Source organism: Palaemon carinicauda, chromosome 1, assembly GCF_036898095.1.
Source record: "Palaemon carinicauda isolate YSFRI2023 chromosome 1, ASM3689809v2, whole genome shotgun sequence".
In the NCBI taxonomy this organism is placed as follows: Eukaryota; Metazoa; Arthropoda; class Malacostraca; order Decapoda; family Palaemonidae; genus Palaemon; species Palaemon carinicauda.
In genome coordinates this window covers 167,754,091-167,769,090 of record NC_090725.1, presented here as the reverse complement: position 1 = coordinate 167,769,090, position 15,000 = coordinate 167,754,091, and the positions used below count along the sequence as shown (strand labels likewise).

At 39.6% G+C, this 15,000-nt stretch overlaps 1 protein-coding gene across 1 annotated transcript; it reads left to right on the top strand.

The window, feature by feature from the left end:
* Positions 1-14,210: 14,210 nt before the first annotated feature.
* LOC137624541 (uncharacterized) lies at positions 14,211-14,998 on the top strand. The gene is made up of 2 exons (XM_068355471.1): positions 14,211-14,537; positions 14,636-14,998. The coding sequence occupies exons 1-2, from the start codon at positions 14,211-14,213 to the stop codon at positions 14,996-14,998; spliced, it is 690 nt and encodes a 229-aa protein (XP_068211572.1).
* Positions 14,999-15,000: the final 2 nt, after the last annotated feature.

Sequence of the window (15,000 nt, the reverse complement as noted above, 5' to 3'; positions counted from 1 at the left end):
TATGTATAATTAGTTCTTGCCTCACAATGAAATTTGTGTATTAATTGTGATTTGGGTCTACCCTGGTTACCGGTGTTGCCATGGGCGCTGTCGTTCATTGGGCATGTGTTATTTAGTTAGCTACTAAAGGAACCTTCCATAAGGACGTCATGGCCATCTCGCCCAAAAATAGATTTTTTGCTTCACTTAAAATCCGTTTATTGCTTCTGTTACAATAATACTAAAAAATACAATTGTCCCTACTGCTCATCAAATTGTTTTTTTTATTCTTTATGTTGACATATCTTGTAAATATATTTCCCCCAAGACAAAAGAAACTTTTGCTTTACCTATAGAAAAAGAAATTCATTATAAAACTAAAAATACATATTATATTTTAGTTAAAACTAATTAAAAAAAATATCAAAAAGGTTACATTTCTAAATACATTTAATGTGTTAGTAATTAACTTTATAATTACATCTTAGTCGATTTTCTATATCAAATTCAGCTTCTTCCAATCTTCCATCATCAATCCCTCTTATTTCAATAACATTACTATTGTGATTAATAGAGGGAATATTGATATATACTCCATATTTATCTTGAAGTGCATTAACTATTTTACGCTGTCCTCCAACTATAAATTTAAATTTTCCCTTGTCACCTGTCAAATATCTCGAGCTGGTACTTTGATAATGTGGATGTGGTATAGGTTTTTTTTATCTTGCATTGATAGATAATTTTCTATATCAAATGAAGCTGGATAAAGCGTCTGAAACATTGATTGCCTTGATTATTATATAATTGATCCCCTTGAACTTCATAATATATTTCTTCTTTACTAGTTTAATTTTTACAGATTCATTTTAATTAAATTTTCTTAACATTAAGCAGCATATTATTTGAATTAAGATTTTTATTAGTATATACATCATACACAGTAAAATTTTCAGTATACGAAAGGGTAAGTTTTATAATCTTATCTTCTTTTTCTAAAACCACAAAGAACGGATCATCAGTAGTAGAATTAGTATTATCATTTTGATGATGATTGGCTTGATTATCATCTATTTTTTGTTTAATAACTTCACTCTTTTCTATATTTTTTTTTTAAAAATATCGCTTCATAATACAGATTATTTTTCCTCCGTTATTTCCTCTTCTTCATCTTTGATTTGTTGTGGTTTATTCTCCATTATTTCCTCTTCTTCATCTTTGATTTGTTGTGGTTTATTCTCCGTTATTTCCTCTTCTTCATCTTTGATTTGTAGTTTATTCTCCGTTATTTCCTCTTCTTCATCTTTGATTCGATGTGGTTTATTTTCTGTTTCTAATGATGATGGTGATGTTGATATTTCTTTTTCTGAGTTATTCTCAATTTCTCATTTTGATCTCCTTCCTCTATTGCCTCTTCAGATAATTCTTCACACGAAGACGACTTAAAATCTACTTCGTCAAAATCTTCGTCATAGAAGAAGGAAACCGTAGAAATTGATGCCATTTTATATTTAGACAAACTAAGTAGAAAAAATGATGATAATCATCATTTTCAAGCTCCTTTAATGTGGCGAGTGAGCGTTAAAAAAATATTACCCACTAGCGAAGAAATAATATTAATAATTGATATGAAAGAACACAAAACGTTTTGGTCACACTATATAAAGCCACTGACTGACACATCAACAACATCACTGGGGTTACCAACACAAGAGTAGACGACATGGTACATTCATATCCTACAGGTGGTCAACTTGTACGTTCTTTAGTCCGTATGCCATTACGTGGTGGTATTGACCGTGAAGCGAAACCAACAATCATCGACTTGGGAAATGTGTCAAGTATTGCAAGTAGAGTTTTTGTACCTAGACAAATTCCTATTTGTCTTTGGAAAAGACCATATGAAGGATCACATATTGAAGAAGAATCTAAAAGGAAAAAGAAAGATAATTCCCAGGAGCAGCATTTGTCAGAACAACAGTTTATGAAGAAACTACAGCAAAAAGAAGCGATTGAGAGGAAAAAGCACTCGTCAGAAAAAGGGGATAATCCATCGCCTCAACCAAATGTATTTTACATTGACTTATCAAAAGGTCCACAGGTGGTTATTATTCCACCTAATGATAAAAAAATTCATATCATGACAACATGTGAATTCCAACGTTCAGAAATGGAAAAATTAAAGAAAGAGTATGGAAATCTAAAGGCAGATAATGTTAGATTAGAGTCCAGAATTATGATGTTTAAAAAATATTTCAAGAACAAAAAAGCTCTTGAATCTGTTATCAAAAAGATAAATACAATAAATACATGAAGTAGGCTGCCTTTTTTTATCAACCTCCAAATATATTTTTTGTTGTTTTTTTTTCTTTTCATTGATCATGATTATTACCAGCTTTTTTTTTTTTTTTTGTCTGGAGAATGGCACACCATATAACCATTCTCGTCGACTGGTGATGGTTGCAATTTAGTCAACCATGAGGTTTGTTAGATGGTGTACATTCTATTTTTGGGAATAGGTAAGATATGCCTTTGGAAACGGTATATTCATAAATAATGCAGATAAATAGCTGGGTTGTCCATCAATAGAGAAAAATCCAGACATAGGGATACATAATTGTATATGGTTTTGAAATGTACAAGTGTTAAGATCTGCAAGTTCCAAGTAATATGCATTATCTAAACTTACAGCTAAATATTTTTTTTTTCTGCTTGAATTTTCTCTCCTACGTTATTATTATTATCCTGTATAATTTTATCATTCATTAAATGGTTTCAACTTACCATTTTGTTTTATTTTTTAAAAATCTAGTTATCATTATGAAAGTCAAAATGGGAAATAAAAAAAAAAATTCATTCATTTATCACCAATATAAATCTTATGGAAACCTAGCTCGAAAAATACGAAATCAATATATATAGATTCCTTATTCTTCCGTGAGAAAGAGATTTTTTATTCTAAATCATTTATATAATATGAGATTATATGAACTATATTGTACTGAAGAAAATGAAGATTATTTACAAATTCTATTTGCTTTAAAATCCCATTCAACTTCACATATTAACAAATATCTTTTTGGTATTTGGCAGTATGATAAAATACTTTGTATCCTAAATGTATTCCTATATATATATATATATATATATATATATATATATATATATATATATATATATATATATATATATATATATATATATATACTGTATATATATGTATATATATAAATATATATATATATATATATATATATATATATATATATATATATATATATATACATATATATATATATATATATATATATATATATATATATGTATATATATATATATACATATATATATATATATATATAAACTCCATGCAAAAAAGGCATAAAAGACATAACAGACAATTTCACCGGTTAACAGTTAACGGTGAGAAAAACAGACATGTTATTTCAGGTCTTTATCAGTGCAAGGGGAAAGCGAAGATACAAGCATAATATATACAGAAAATGAAATGTCGTTACTATGTACGATCGTGTGACACACGGTTGGTACAATGCTAAACACCTGGATGGTTTACTTCTTAATGCAGATATTGTAAAGTATAGCATGTATTATTAATAGGGCTAATATTGCAAATAGCTTCTTGCCGCAGAAATAATTATCAAGCTTTAATGTGGAAAAAAAATCATAGAGTCAGTTCATACATGTAGAAGATCCTAAGGAGGATGCATGGTGCATTCTAGATAGCAGGCTGGGCATCCTCTGGATAATATGTAACCCAGATCTAGGTGAGGTGGGGGAATTTGAATATCATCAGGTCTTCCAGCAACAATCAAGTGATGATGTGATCCTTGTCAACGATCAAATTTTTTCAGAACACTGAAATCCAAATTGAACGAAAATGCGTACTGCATTAGTTTGGATTATATCTTCTCAATCATAAGTTTATATGCTAACTATTCTACCTTTTCTTATATTTAGAATTTATTTCTATATACTGCACTTTTATATCTGCTTGCAGACACTGGAGATACCCTCTTGCTCATGCTAGAAATGCAATGATACAAAATGTATATGCAGGCAAAATAACATGATTTACACAAACAGATGCACTCTCGTGTGAAAATTTTGATATTCGTAAGATTTAAGTGAAAGAAATAAGAGGACAATTGCCTCTATTATGATGCAGACATTGAATCTTCATAAGAAAATTATGATTTTACTACCTCTTACTTCAGTTTATTTTGCAATAAAGTTAGCCATTGAACAGTCTAAATATATCTAGAACTGTTTCAGTTAGTTGTCTATGTGAAGTAATTTGTCTCATGGCTCATTAACAGTGGAACAGAAAAATTAATTTCTTCTTGTGTTAAATGCATATAATCTGATTACTCCTTTGTTATTGTCCAGTTAGGTTGATCTTATTTGTAAATGTCATGAGGTCTATTTTTGGTCGTAATACAGATAAATAAATAGAATTAGATAAAAAATTATTTTAAAATCCTAATTGTTATAATTCAATAAAGCACGTAGCAATTCCATAAATCCTATAACCCGATTACAGCTGTGACATTAAGAGTGGCATTTTTTTTTTTTTTTATGGAAGTTCTACCCGATCACTGAGTCAAGGCTAAAAGCAGATTGGAAAGAGACCATGATGAAGTTTTACGTGGGTCAAGAGAAGAATGGTCTGCACGGCGGGAATTGCACAAAGCGAAGACTGAAAGCAAAAAATAGTTTAACTTAACAGGGAGACCATTTCCCTTTAGTTTCTAGTGAGTATATGTTAAGCTGATTGACAATATTTAGTTGTTTCACAAACAAGAAAAAAAAATCATAACAGACGTAAAAAGAGGAAAGTTCCTTTTATCTAATCATAATAACTAAATAAGAATCATTTGAAGATTACGGAGGTTATTATCTACTATCTTTTTCAGACCCGATGTAGTGTTGTTTATCTCTCTCTCTTTATCATCTCACTTGATTTGGCCATACTATAAATAAATTTCATATATCCCAACAATGAGTCAAGTGGTTTTTGTTAATGAATATTTTTAAATGGTTACCTGACATTTCAAGATAAGATATGAAAAGGAATGTTAGGCAACACAGTTATATTTTGAATGCATTTCTGGGATCATGCTCGGTGAATCTTTATGATAATCTATGCTATGAAGAGAAATTATCTAAAATTTCATGACAGACAAGGTAGATTTATTTTTCTCCTTTGATTGTATAAACTATGCCAGGTACCTAATCTTGTACGATATCTTTCTCATAAATCTTGAGAATAGCCACCCTGGTGTATTGCTATTATTAAAAATTGGCAATGTCTGTTACTCGATCTATGATTCATGATAAAAAAATGTAGAACACATGACTATGGAGATTAGGAAATTATTCCTAACAGTTTCCTGCATCTTCAAACAAGGAGGAACGATGTCCCACCCACTGAACCAGTTAGCAGTAAAGACTCTCGACCCCTGGGTGAGCAGAGGCCAACGCGATCTCTCTCTTGCCACGTTCTCATCCTGGGCAGTAAAAATCTAGTGACGGACAGGCTTAGTAGGATGACACAAGTCGTTGGGGTCAAATGACTTAGTGTTCCTAGCTAACGATGAAGATCCTGACTTTGTGAGGTTCTCCATCAAACAACTTCTTTGCTAAGGCTTTGAACAACAGAATTCAGGTTAATTGCTCTCCAGTGCCAGATCCAGCTGCAGCAATCACATATGTGTTACAGCATTCATGGGAAGGACTTGACACTTATGCTTTTCTGCCAGTCTTCTTACTAAGAAGGGTCCTGAACCAGGCTCGAACAACACCGGACTTGTACATGTTGCTAGTAGCTGAGAAGTGGCCACACATATAGTAGTATGCAGACCTTATTCTGCTAGCAGACTCTAAGAGAGAACTTTCTCGCAGCCCAGACCTGTAACAACACCTACACGTCAGGCTTTTTCATGGAGTATTGAGGCCCCTTCATCTTCCAGCATCTTCTTTCTGAAAGGCTCTTCTCGATAGACTACAAAACAAATATCTTAATACCTCTGCAATTCCTCAATGGCCATCTATCAGGCCAAGTGGCCCAACTTCTGTGGTTGTTGTTGCAGGAGGGGTGTCTCTCCTCTCCGTTGATTACTGACTTTTTGTTTCACCTCCGTAAGGAAAAACATCGGGGGTAGATATTTCTTCTTCAGATGGAATCTCCATGCTCATATGGAGCTTTGAGAAGACCTGTCCTCCAATTGAAGTGAGTTCCCCCCTCTTGCAATGTTGTAAAGGTTTTAAAGGGTTCTACATGAGCCGTTGAGGCGCGCCTCCAATAGGGACCTTACCCTGCAGATGGTGTTTCTGTTTGCCTTAGCCTTGGCTAAGTAGGTTAGTGAACTGCATGAGCTTTCTTTTAATATTTTAGAGGGTACAGGCCGGCCTCTCTCTCCTTCATGCCTGAGTTCATAACCAGGACCCCGAAGCCAGCATTATAAAATTTAAGGTTTTTATCTTTTCAGGTTTAAAGCCTTCAAGAAGTAACTGAACATCTTGATCAGTTTTTACTTTGTTCTGTAAGGGTGCTGAGATTCTCCCTCAAGTGTACTAGGTCACCCAGACCTGATCTGAAGCATCTCTTCATTAGTATGGGAAGGACAAATAAGTCTTTTGGCTGATAAAAGTTCTCTCTCGAACTTTGTCGCTTCCTCCTTCAGAATATTCACAAGGAAATTCCACAACGACATATATGTTAGCACCCCTCTGGCCTTTAGAAGAAACTTCTCTGTGTTGCAGGATCTCCAGGAAGGCATCTGGAAACGTCAGAAGACCTTCACCACCCATCACCTACGTGATGTGATCCATAGGTGTATGGCTGCTTTCTCCCTGAGGCCTTTCGATACACAGTAGGTAATTTAACTACCTCAACATTCTTACAGGACTAATAACAGCAGATTTAATGCTGAGGTTACGAGTAAGTCTGAGATGAGAGTGAAAAATTATTAGCCTTTTCATTCCTTTAAGTATTCCCTCTATTGGAGTCATTGCCTTTAACCCTGGATAGGTACGCTCCTCGGACACCCCTTTAAGGGTATACTCGGACGCGCTCGACCCCGACGCCAAAAAAAATTCTTGAAAAATCAGTTTTTGCAGTAACCTCCGTTTTTCTTTTGCCAAAAAAAACTTCAATGAATGCTTAAAACAACTGTAAAGATAAATACTACTCATCTGCAGAATAACTATTTATTATGAATATTTTAAAAAATTAAGTAGAAAAAAAGACCTTACATAAAAATTCATAAAAAAAAAGTTTATGCATATATACACAAATCCTTTTAGGAATTGATTCTTGAATGTTTAGGACACATCTTGATGTATTTTGGATGAAGTCAGACCCATGGAGGTGAAGATCTGAAATGAGAAAAAAAGGGTAACTTTTTTTGGCCAAAATAATTTGTCCAAATTTCATGAATTTTTTTGGGTACCCAAATGAAATAGGAAGTGGCTAATTTTTTTAGGGAATAAACATATGTTATCCTAAAATAGAAATATGTAAAAAAAATCTTCATTATTTTGTAAATTACATTTATATCAGGGGCCATATCTAAAGGTAATTTTTTGAGTACTTAGAAATTTCGTAAAAAAATACATATATTTAATATATAATATGATATTTATGCAGGTAAAAATATACCAAAATATCACAAATTCTATAGGGAACAAGAATATATATAGATAGGGCAACTTACGCTTCGGATATGTCCACAAAATGGCCGCCAACCACACTGACTCAGACTCCCTAATCTGCCACTTGAAATGTAGGAAGGGTATGTCAATTTCAAGGTGTTATTTACTAATCTAATTATTCTTGGATATGCATAAAAATTGTATGGTGGGTTGCTGGATAATTGTCGATTATTTTACGACTATAAAATTAAAATTCTGACCCAAAAAAATTTTTTTGAAGTGAAATAAAATCGAAAAAAAAATGTAAAACAATATAATATTTTACCTAAAAAAATTTGATGATATTCAATCAAAAAAGAAGTAAACAAAATTTTCCGACAAATAAACATCTAGAGGAATCATTACTCTGTGATAGTTCCTTAGTACGTAGTAATTTTGAAAGAAATGGGAAAAAACGAAAAAGTGGCAATCGCAGGAAAATCGAACACATACCTATATATACGCCATATCTGGCTAAAAAAAAAGATAGGCATGGGTAGCCAGATCATCTAGAAACACTTTCCAACACTATAAAAATACAAGTTTTGCGACACTACTTGCCAATTCCTTACGGTAACATGACTAAGCAAAAAAATGCAAAACAAATAAAAAGGGGCACTCGCGGAAAAATGCCCAACATTCTAATATACGGCATTTCAGAAAAAAAAAATTTCAGCCACGTGCTAGGCAAACCATCAAGGCACATTTTCCGACAAATAAACATCTAAATGAATCATTACTCTGTGATAGTTCCTTAGTACGTAGTAATTTTGAAAGAAATGGGAAAAAACGAAAAAATGGCAATCACCGGAAAATCGAACACATACCTATATATACGCTATATCTGGCTAAAAAAAAGATAGGCATGGGTAGCCAGATCATCTAGAAACACTTTCCAACACTATAGAAATATAAGTTTTGCGACACTACTTGCCAATTCCTTACGGTAACATGACTAAGCAAAAAAATGCAAAACAAATAAAAAGGGGCACTCGCGGAAAAATGGCCATTCTAATATACGGCATTTCAGAAGAAAAAAAAATTCAGCCACGTGCTAGGCAAACCATCAAGGCACATTTTCCGACAAATAAACATCTAAATGAATCATTACTCTGTGATAGTTCCTTAGTACGTAGTAATTTTGAAAGAAATGGGAAAAAACGAAAAAATGGCAATCACCGGAAAATCGAACACATACCTATATATACGCTATATCTGGCTAAAAAAAAGATAGGCATGGGTAGCCAGATCATCTAGAAACACTTTCCAACACTATAAAAGTATAAGTTTTGCGACACTACTTGCCAATTCCTTACGGTAACATGACTAAGCAAAAAAATGCAAAACAAATAAAAAGGGGCACTCGCGGAAAAATGGCCATTCTAATATACGGCATTTCAGAAAAAAAAAATTTCAGCCACGTGCTAGGCAAACCATCAAGGCACATTTTCCGACAAATAAACATATAAATGAATCATTACTCTGTGATAGTTCCTTAGTATGTAGTAATTTTGAAAGAAATGGGAAAAAACGAAAAAATGGCAATCACAGGAAAATCAAACACATACCTATATATACACCATATCTGGCTAAAAAAAAAGATAGGCATGGGTAGCCAGATCATCTAGAAACACTTTCCAACACTATAAAAATATAAGTTTTGCGACACTACTTGCCATTTCCTTACGGTAACATGACTAAGCAAAAAAATGCAAAACAAATAAAAAGGGGCACTCGCGGAAAAATGCCCAACATTCTAATATACGGCATCTCAGATAAAAAAAAAAGACATGCACGTGTTAGCCCAACCATCAAGGCACACTTTCTAACACATAAACATGAAAAAAAAAAAATCAATAATATACGGCAATTCCTTACTACGTAGTAAATTTTTACAAATATTGAAAAAAAACAGAAATTGGCAACCGCAGTTAAATACCCAATATACCAATAACTACGACGTATCTTACAAAAACAAAGTCACGCATGGGTAGCCAGATCACCTAGACACACTTTCCAACACTAAAAAAGCAAAATTTTTACGACACTATTTGGCAATATCTTACGGAAAAATGACTTGGCAAAAAAATGAAAAAAAATTAAAAAGGGGCACTCATGGTAAAAGGCCCAACATTCTAATATACGGCATCTCAGATAAAAAAAAGACATGCACGTGTTAGCCCAACCATCAAGGCACACTTTCTAACACATAAACATGAAAAAAAAATCAATAATATACGGCAATTCCTTACTACGTAGTAAATATTTACAAATATTGAAAAAAAACAGAAATTGGCAACCGCAGTTAAATACCCAATATACCAATAACTACGTCGTAGCTGACAAAATCAAAGTCACGCATGGGTAGCCAGATCATCTAGACACACTTTCCAACACTAAAAAAGCAAAAGTTTTACGACACTATTTGGCAATATCTTACAGAAAAATGACTTGGCAAAAAAATGAAAAAAAATGAAAAAGGGGCAGTCGCGGTAAAATGGTCCTCGTGGTGATGAACGACATTTTAACTAAAAAAAAAATCATGCACATGGTAGCCAAACAATCCACCAAGACTTTCCACAACTGATAACCTATACAAGTTGCACCATTCTACGACAATTTCATAATACGTAATAACTTTGATAATTATGCAAATTACCTTAGAAGGGTAAACTCGGTCGCGCTCGATCCCGACGCGTCTCAGAAATCGGGGAAGGAGTACAGCTACAGCAATGCACATCTAGACACTACTAGAGCGTGTAGGGGAGACACCTACTGCAGATCGATCACCCACAAATTCAGTCACGGGGGCGAGTCACATGAGAAAAACCTCTTTTTTTTGACGCTCGGGGTCGCGGACGACCCACCGTACCTTTCCAGGGTTAAATACCTCGTACGGACATCGCTCCCTCCGTCGTTCAGCATTCTCATCAAACTCTCCATCTCATTTGAATTCTCCTTTCGCCACACTGTGGCTAATTGTATATATTTGTTCTGCTCCCTCAGAGCTAGAATTTCATGTATTTCTCATTACATTGCATTATTTCATTAACTTGTATTTCGAGTATTTGTACGTGTGAAGAAACACACTTTTTGTGGCGGTTGGTTCTAGCCAGATTGGCGCCAGCGCGCATGCTACATTACCGTCCGCACCTTGTAATATATTCTCGCACCTGTTTGAATAAACCGTCAGTTGTTGGTGATAGCTCGTCTCACTGTCCTTATAACTGGTGACCCCGGAGTTGAAGTAGCATCAGCGGTTTTGGCTTTGCCATTAACGGACTTACTACGGCCGTGCTACCTTTTTTTACTCCGTTGCCTTAGACGTGAGTTTCGGCTATTGGTTATCCCACACCTTAGTGCGTTTGTAAGGCATTAGGATGAGCTTATCCAACATTTCAACTTCTCACCTCTTCGCCGACTCGTTGACTGACCACAATGGTGGATTCAACTCGCCCATCACGCCCAACGGCCTCGCCTCCACGCCCAAAGTCAAACTGCCGCCGTTTTCTCAACACAACACCGCTTCCTGGTTCCTGAGAGCAGACTTACTCTTCTGAGTCGCTAGGCTCAGGGACTCCTGCGCCAAGGCCGACATCGTTCTCACCTCCATTCCAGAGGAGGTATTCGACAAGATTTCCCCATGGCTCGACGCCCAGGCTGGCCAAGTTTCCTACGACGACCTGAGAATGAAACCAATTGGTATTTACTAACTCTCTGTTTCAGCAAGGGAACAGAAGGTCTTGGATCCCACCGGCAAACCCATGGGTGACACCTCTCTTGTCGAGGCATAGGACGAGTTGACCGGCCTGCTAATGCTTCCCGAGACTGACAGCAACGGCCGACGGCGCGAGATTAGCCTATCTCGCGAGATTTTCCTTCGACGTCTGCCGCAGGATGTAAGGGCCCAATTGACGGAGGCCGACACGCTTCCGATGAACGAACTCCTGTCGAAGGCTCAGAAGCTCCACAAGGCTTCCAAAGCATCCCGCCTCGGAGCATCATCATCAGTATCGTCTTCGTTCTCCTCCTTCAGCTGCTCTTCCATAGACTCTTCAGCAACGCCTCCTAACAACGATGACGAGATCAACGCTCTGGCAATGAGGAAACCACCGCAACCGACACGTCCGAGCCCTAGGCCTAATCCAGCATGGTGTTTCTACCATCAGCAGTTCGGCAGCGACGCAAAGAAATGTAGGGCACCATGCAATTTCCCTAGAAGGTGACGCCAGAAGAAACCACCTACCACCATCGCAGCTGCAGGAAACCAAAGCAAGAATGGTTTTTATATCCTCGACACCGTCTCCAACCATAGACTTATGGTCGACACCGCCGCTATGCAGTCAAAGTTCCCGCCGTCACAAGCCGACCTAGACCGTGGTCCCAGCAAAGACGCCCCCTCGCTCGTCGCCGCCAACGGGTCTCCCATACAGTGTTATGGGACTAGGGTCCTCAGGATATCTATCATGGGCCGTTCGTATTCCTGGCCCTTCGCCATCGCTGACGTCAGTCGCCCCCTCCTCGGTGCAGATTTCCTCGCTCACCACGGACTACTCGTCGACGTTGCTGGGAAACGCCTCATCGACACAGGACCCTGCCAGTTCTGCGCCCTAAGAGCCGGCCCTGCCACAATGTCCGTATCTGCTGTAATGACGCACCCCTATGCCGACCTTCTGCAGGAATTTTCCGACGTTTTCAAGCCCGAGCTACGCCAATCGCCGGGATCCCCCTCCAAGCACGGGATCTACCACCACATCACGACGACGGGACCTCCTACACACGCCAAATTCCGCCGCCTCCCGCCCCAGAAGCTGAGGGACGGCAAACGCGCCTTTGAGGACATGGAACGCATGGGTACCTGTAAGAAAGCATCGAGCCCCTGGGCATCTCCCCTCCACATGGTAAAGAAACCTGATGGGACTTGGAAACCTTGCGGCAACTCCAGGCGCCTCAACCTCATCACAACGCCCGACCACTACCTTCTTCCCAACATGCAGGACCTGACGAATGCCTTGCATGGCGCGAAACACTTCTCCAAGATGGACCTTCTCAAGTCTTACTTCCAGGTCCCCGTATTTCCAGAGGACATTCCGAAGACTGCCATTGTGACACCGTTCGGATCCTACACCTTCGGTCTACGCAATGCGGGGTCGACCTTCCAACGCCTGATGGATAGCATCCTGGGTGACCTACCATTCTGCGTCTGCTACGTCGACGACATCCTGATATTCTCATGGACCAAGGTGGAACTCCGGAGGCACGTCCATGCCGTTCTCAAACGCCTGCAGGAGAATGGCCTGGTTGTACGTTCCGATAAATGCACGTTCGGCGCTGGATTTTCTCGGTTATCGCGTGTCCTCGAGCGGGGTAAAACCCATGACAACCAAGGTGGACGCCATCAGGAAGTTTCTGACACCTACGACCACCCGTCAACTTCAGGAGTTCCTGGGGATGGTCAATTACTACAGGCGCTTCATCCCAACATCGTACAGACCCTGACCCCCCTCAACAACGTCCTGAAGGGAAAGGCGAAGAAACTTGAGTGGGGTTCCCCACAACAACACGCATTCACTAGGACAAAGGACGCCCTCGTAAACGCCACCACCCTGGCGTACTTCGACGACAACGCCCCTCTGCGACTGACGACCGACGTCAGCATCGTCGCCTGTGGAGCTCTGTTGGAACAGCTCGTCGATGGTTCTCCACGACCGTTGGCATTCTTCAGCAGAAACCTGAAACCCGCTGAAACAAGATACAGCACCTTCGACAGGGAGCTCCTCGCCGTCTACCTCATCGTCCGCCACTTCAGGTACATCCTGGATGGCACACCCTTCACCATTGCGACGGACCATCAACCCATCGTACACGCCTTCACAAAATCGACAGACGTATGGTCCTCTCAACAACAACGCCATCTCGCAGCAATCGCCGAAATCGGGTGCACCATAAGCTACGTTCCTGGAAAGAAAAACCCAGTCGCAGACGCCCTTTCAAAAATTGAAATCGACGCAATTCACCTGGGAATTGACTACGCCAACCTCGCATCCGAGCAGCGCAATGACCAAGAGGCACAGGATCACCTGACGGGGCCATCTACGCTCAACATAACTGCAATTCCCCTCGGGCCGGCAGGAGTAACCATCCTCTGCGACACCAGCACCGGCCGCCCACGTCCCTGGATTCCCGCTTCCTGCAGAAGGAAGATATTCGACATCATCCATGGACTTTCACACCCTTCGGGACGCACCACTGCTCGCCTCCTGTCTGAGAAGTTCATCTGGCCAGGGATCAAAAAGGACGCCCGGGAATGGGCGAAGACATGCATCAATTGCCAGACAAGCAAGATCAGCCGTCACACCGAATCGGGGATAGGTGATTTTCCCCAACCGAAAAGGCGTTTCGGTTACATCCACATTGACGTCGTGGGACCTTTGCCGCCTTTGGGATCTGCTCGCTACCTGCTGACTATCATCGATCGCTCCACGAGGTGGTTGGATGCATCACCGATGACCGAAGCTATGACCCAAGCATGCGCCGAAACCCTTTTGTCGAGCTGGGTGAGCAGATTTGGCGTTCCTGACGACATCACGATGGAGAGAGGTCCCGTTTTCCTGTCAGAGATATGGCTCGCTCTGGCAAACCTGATGGGGACGACACTCCACAGCACCATGGCATACAACCCTGCAGCAAACGGCATGGTCGAACGAACTCATCGCACCCTCAAGGCGTCCCTGATGGCGAGCTGCACCAACGCGGACTGGAAATCACTCCTTCCTTGGGACACCACCCCTCGTGCAGATGGCGAGCCATCGCCCGCTGAAAAGGTTTACAGAGAGGCGCTCACAGTTCCCGGCGAATTCTTTCCCACATCAACCAATGACACGCTGCTGGATCACCTAGGGACATCGCCAGGAAGTTCAGGCCATGTCTTAAAACTTACCAGGACAGAACTAAGCACTTCAAGCCGAGGAACCTGGACAACTGCGGATATGTTTTCGTCCGCGTCGACGCTCACCGACAGCCGCTGACCAGACCGTATCGCGGCCCCTACCGAGTCATCAGTAAAACGACGAATGCCTTCCTTCTCGACGTGCATGGCCAAGAGGACTGGGTCTCAATAGACCGCATGAAACCGGCGTTTTTCGAAGGAAGCGACACTGCCTCCGCGGGACCTGGCAGATCCAGAGTGCCACCTCAAAACAAGGCGCCCAATGAGAAGAAGAGCAACAAACGGCAGCGAGAGGTAGCTATCCATACGCCAACCGCCGAAGGAGCCCTCCGACGCCCGAAACGATACGAAGACTAGCC

Coding starts and splice junctions, on each gene's coding strand:
- LOC137624541 (XM_068355471.1), top strand. CDS start 14,211: ATGACCCAAGCATGCGCCGAAACCCTTTTGTCGAGCTGGGTGAGCAGA. Junction 14,538..14,635: donor TTTACAGAGAGGCGCTCACA/GTTCCCGGCGAA, acceptor AAAACTTACCAG/GACAGAACTAAGCACTTCAA.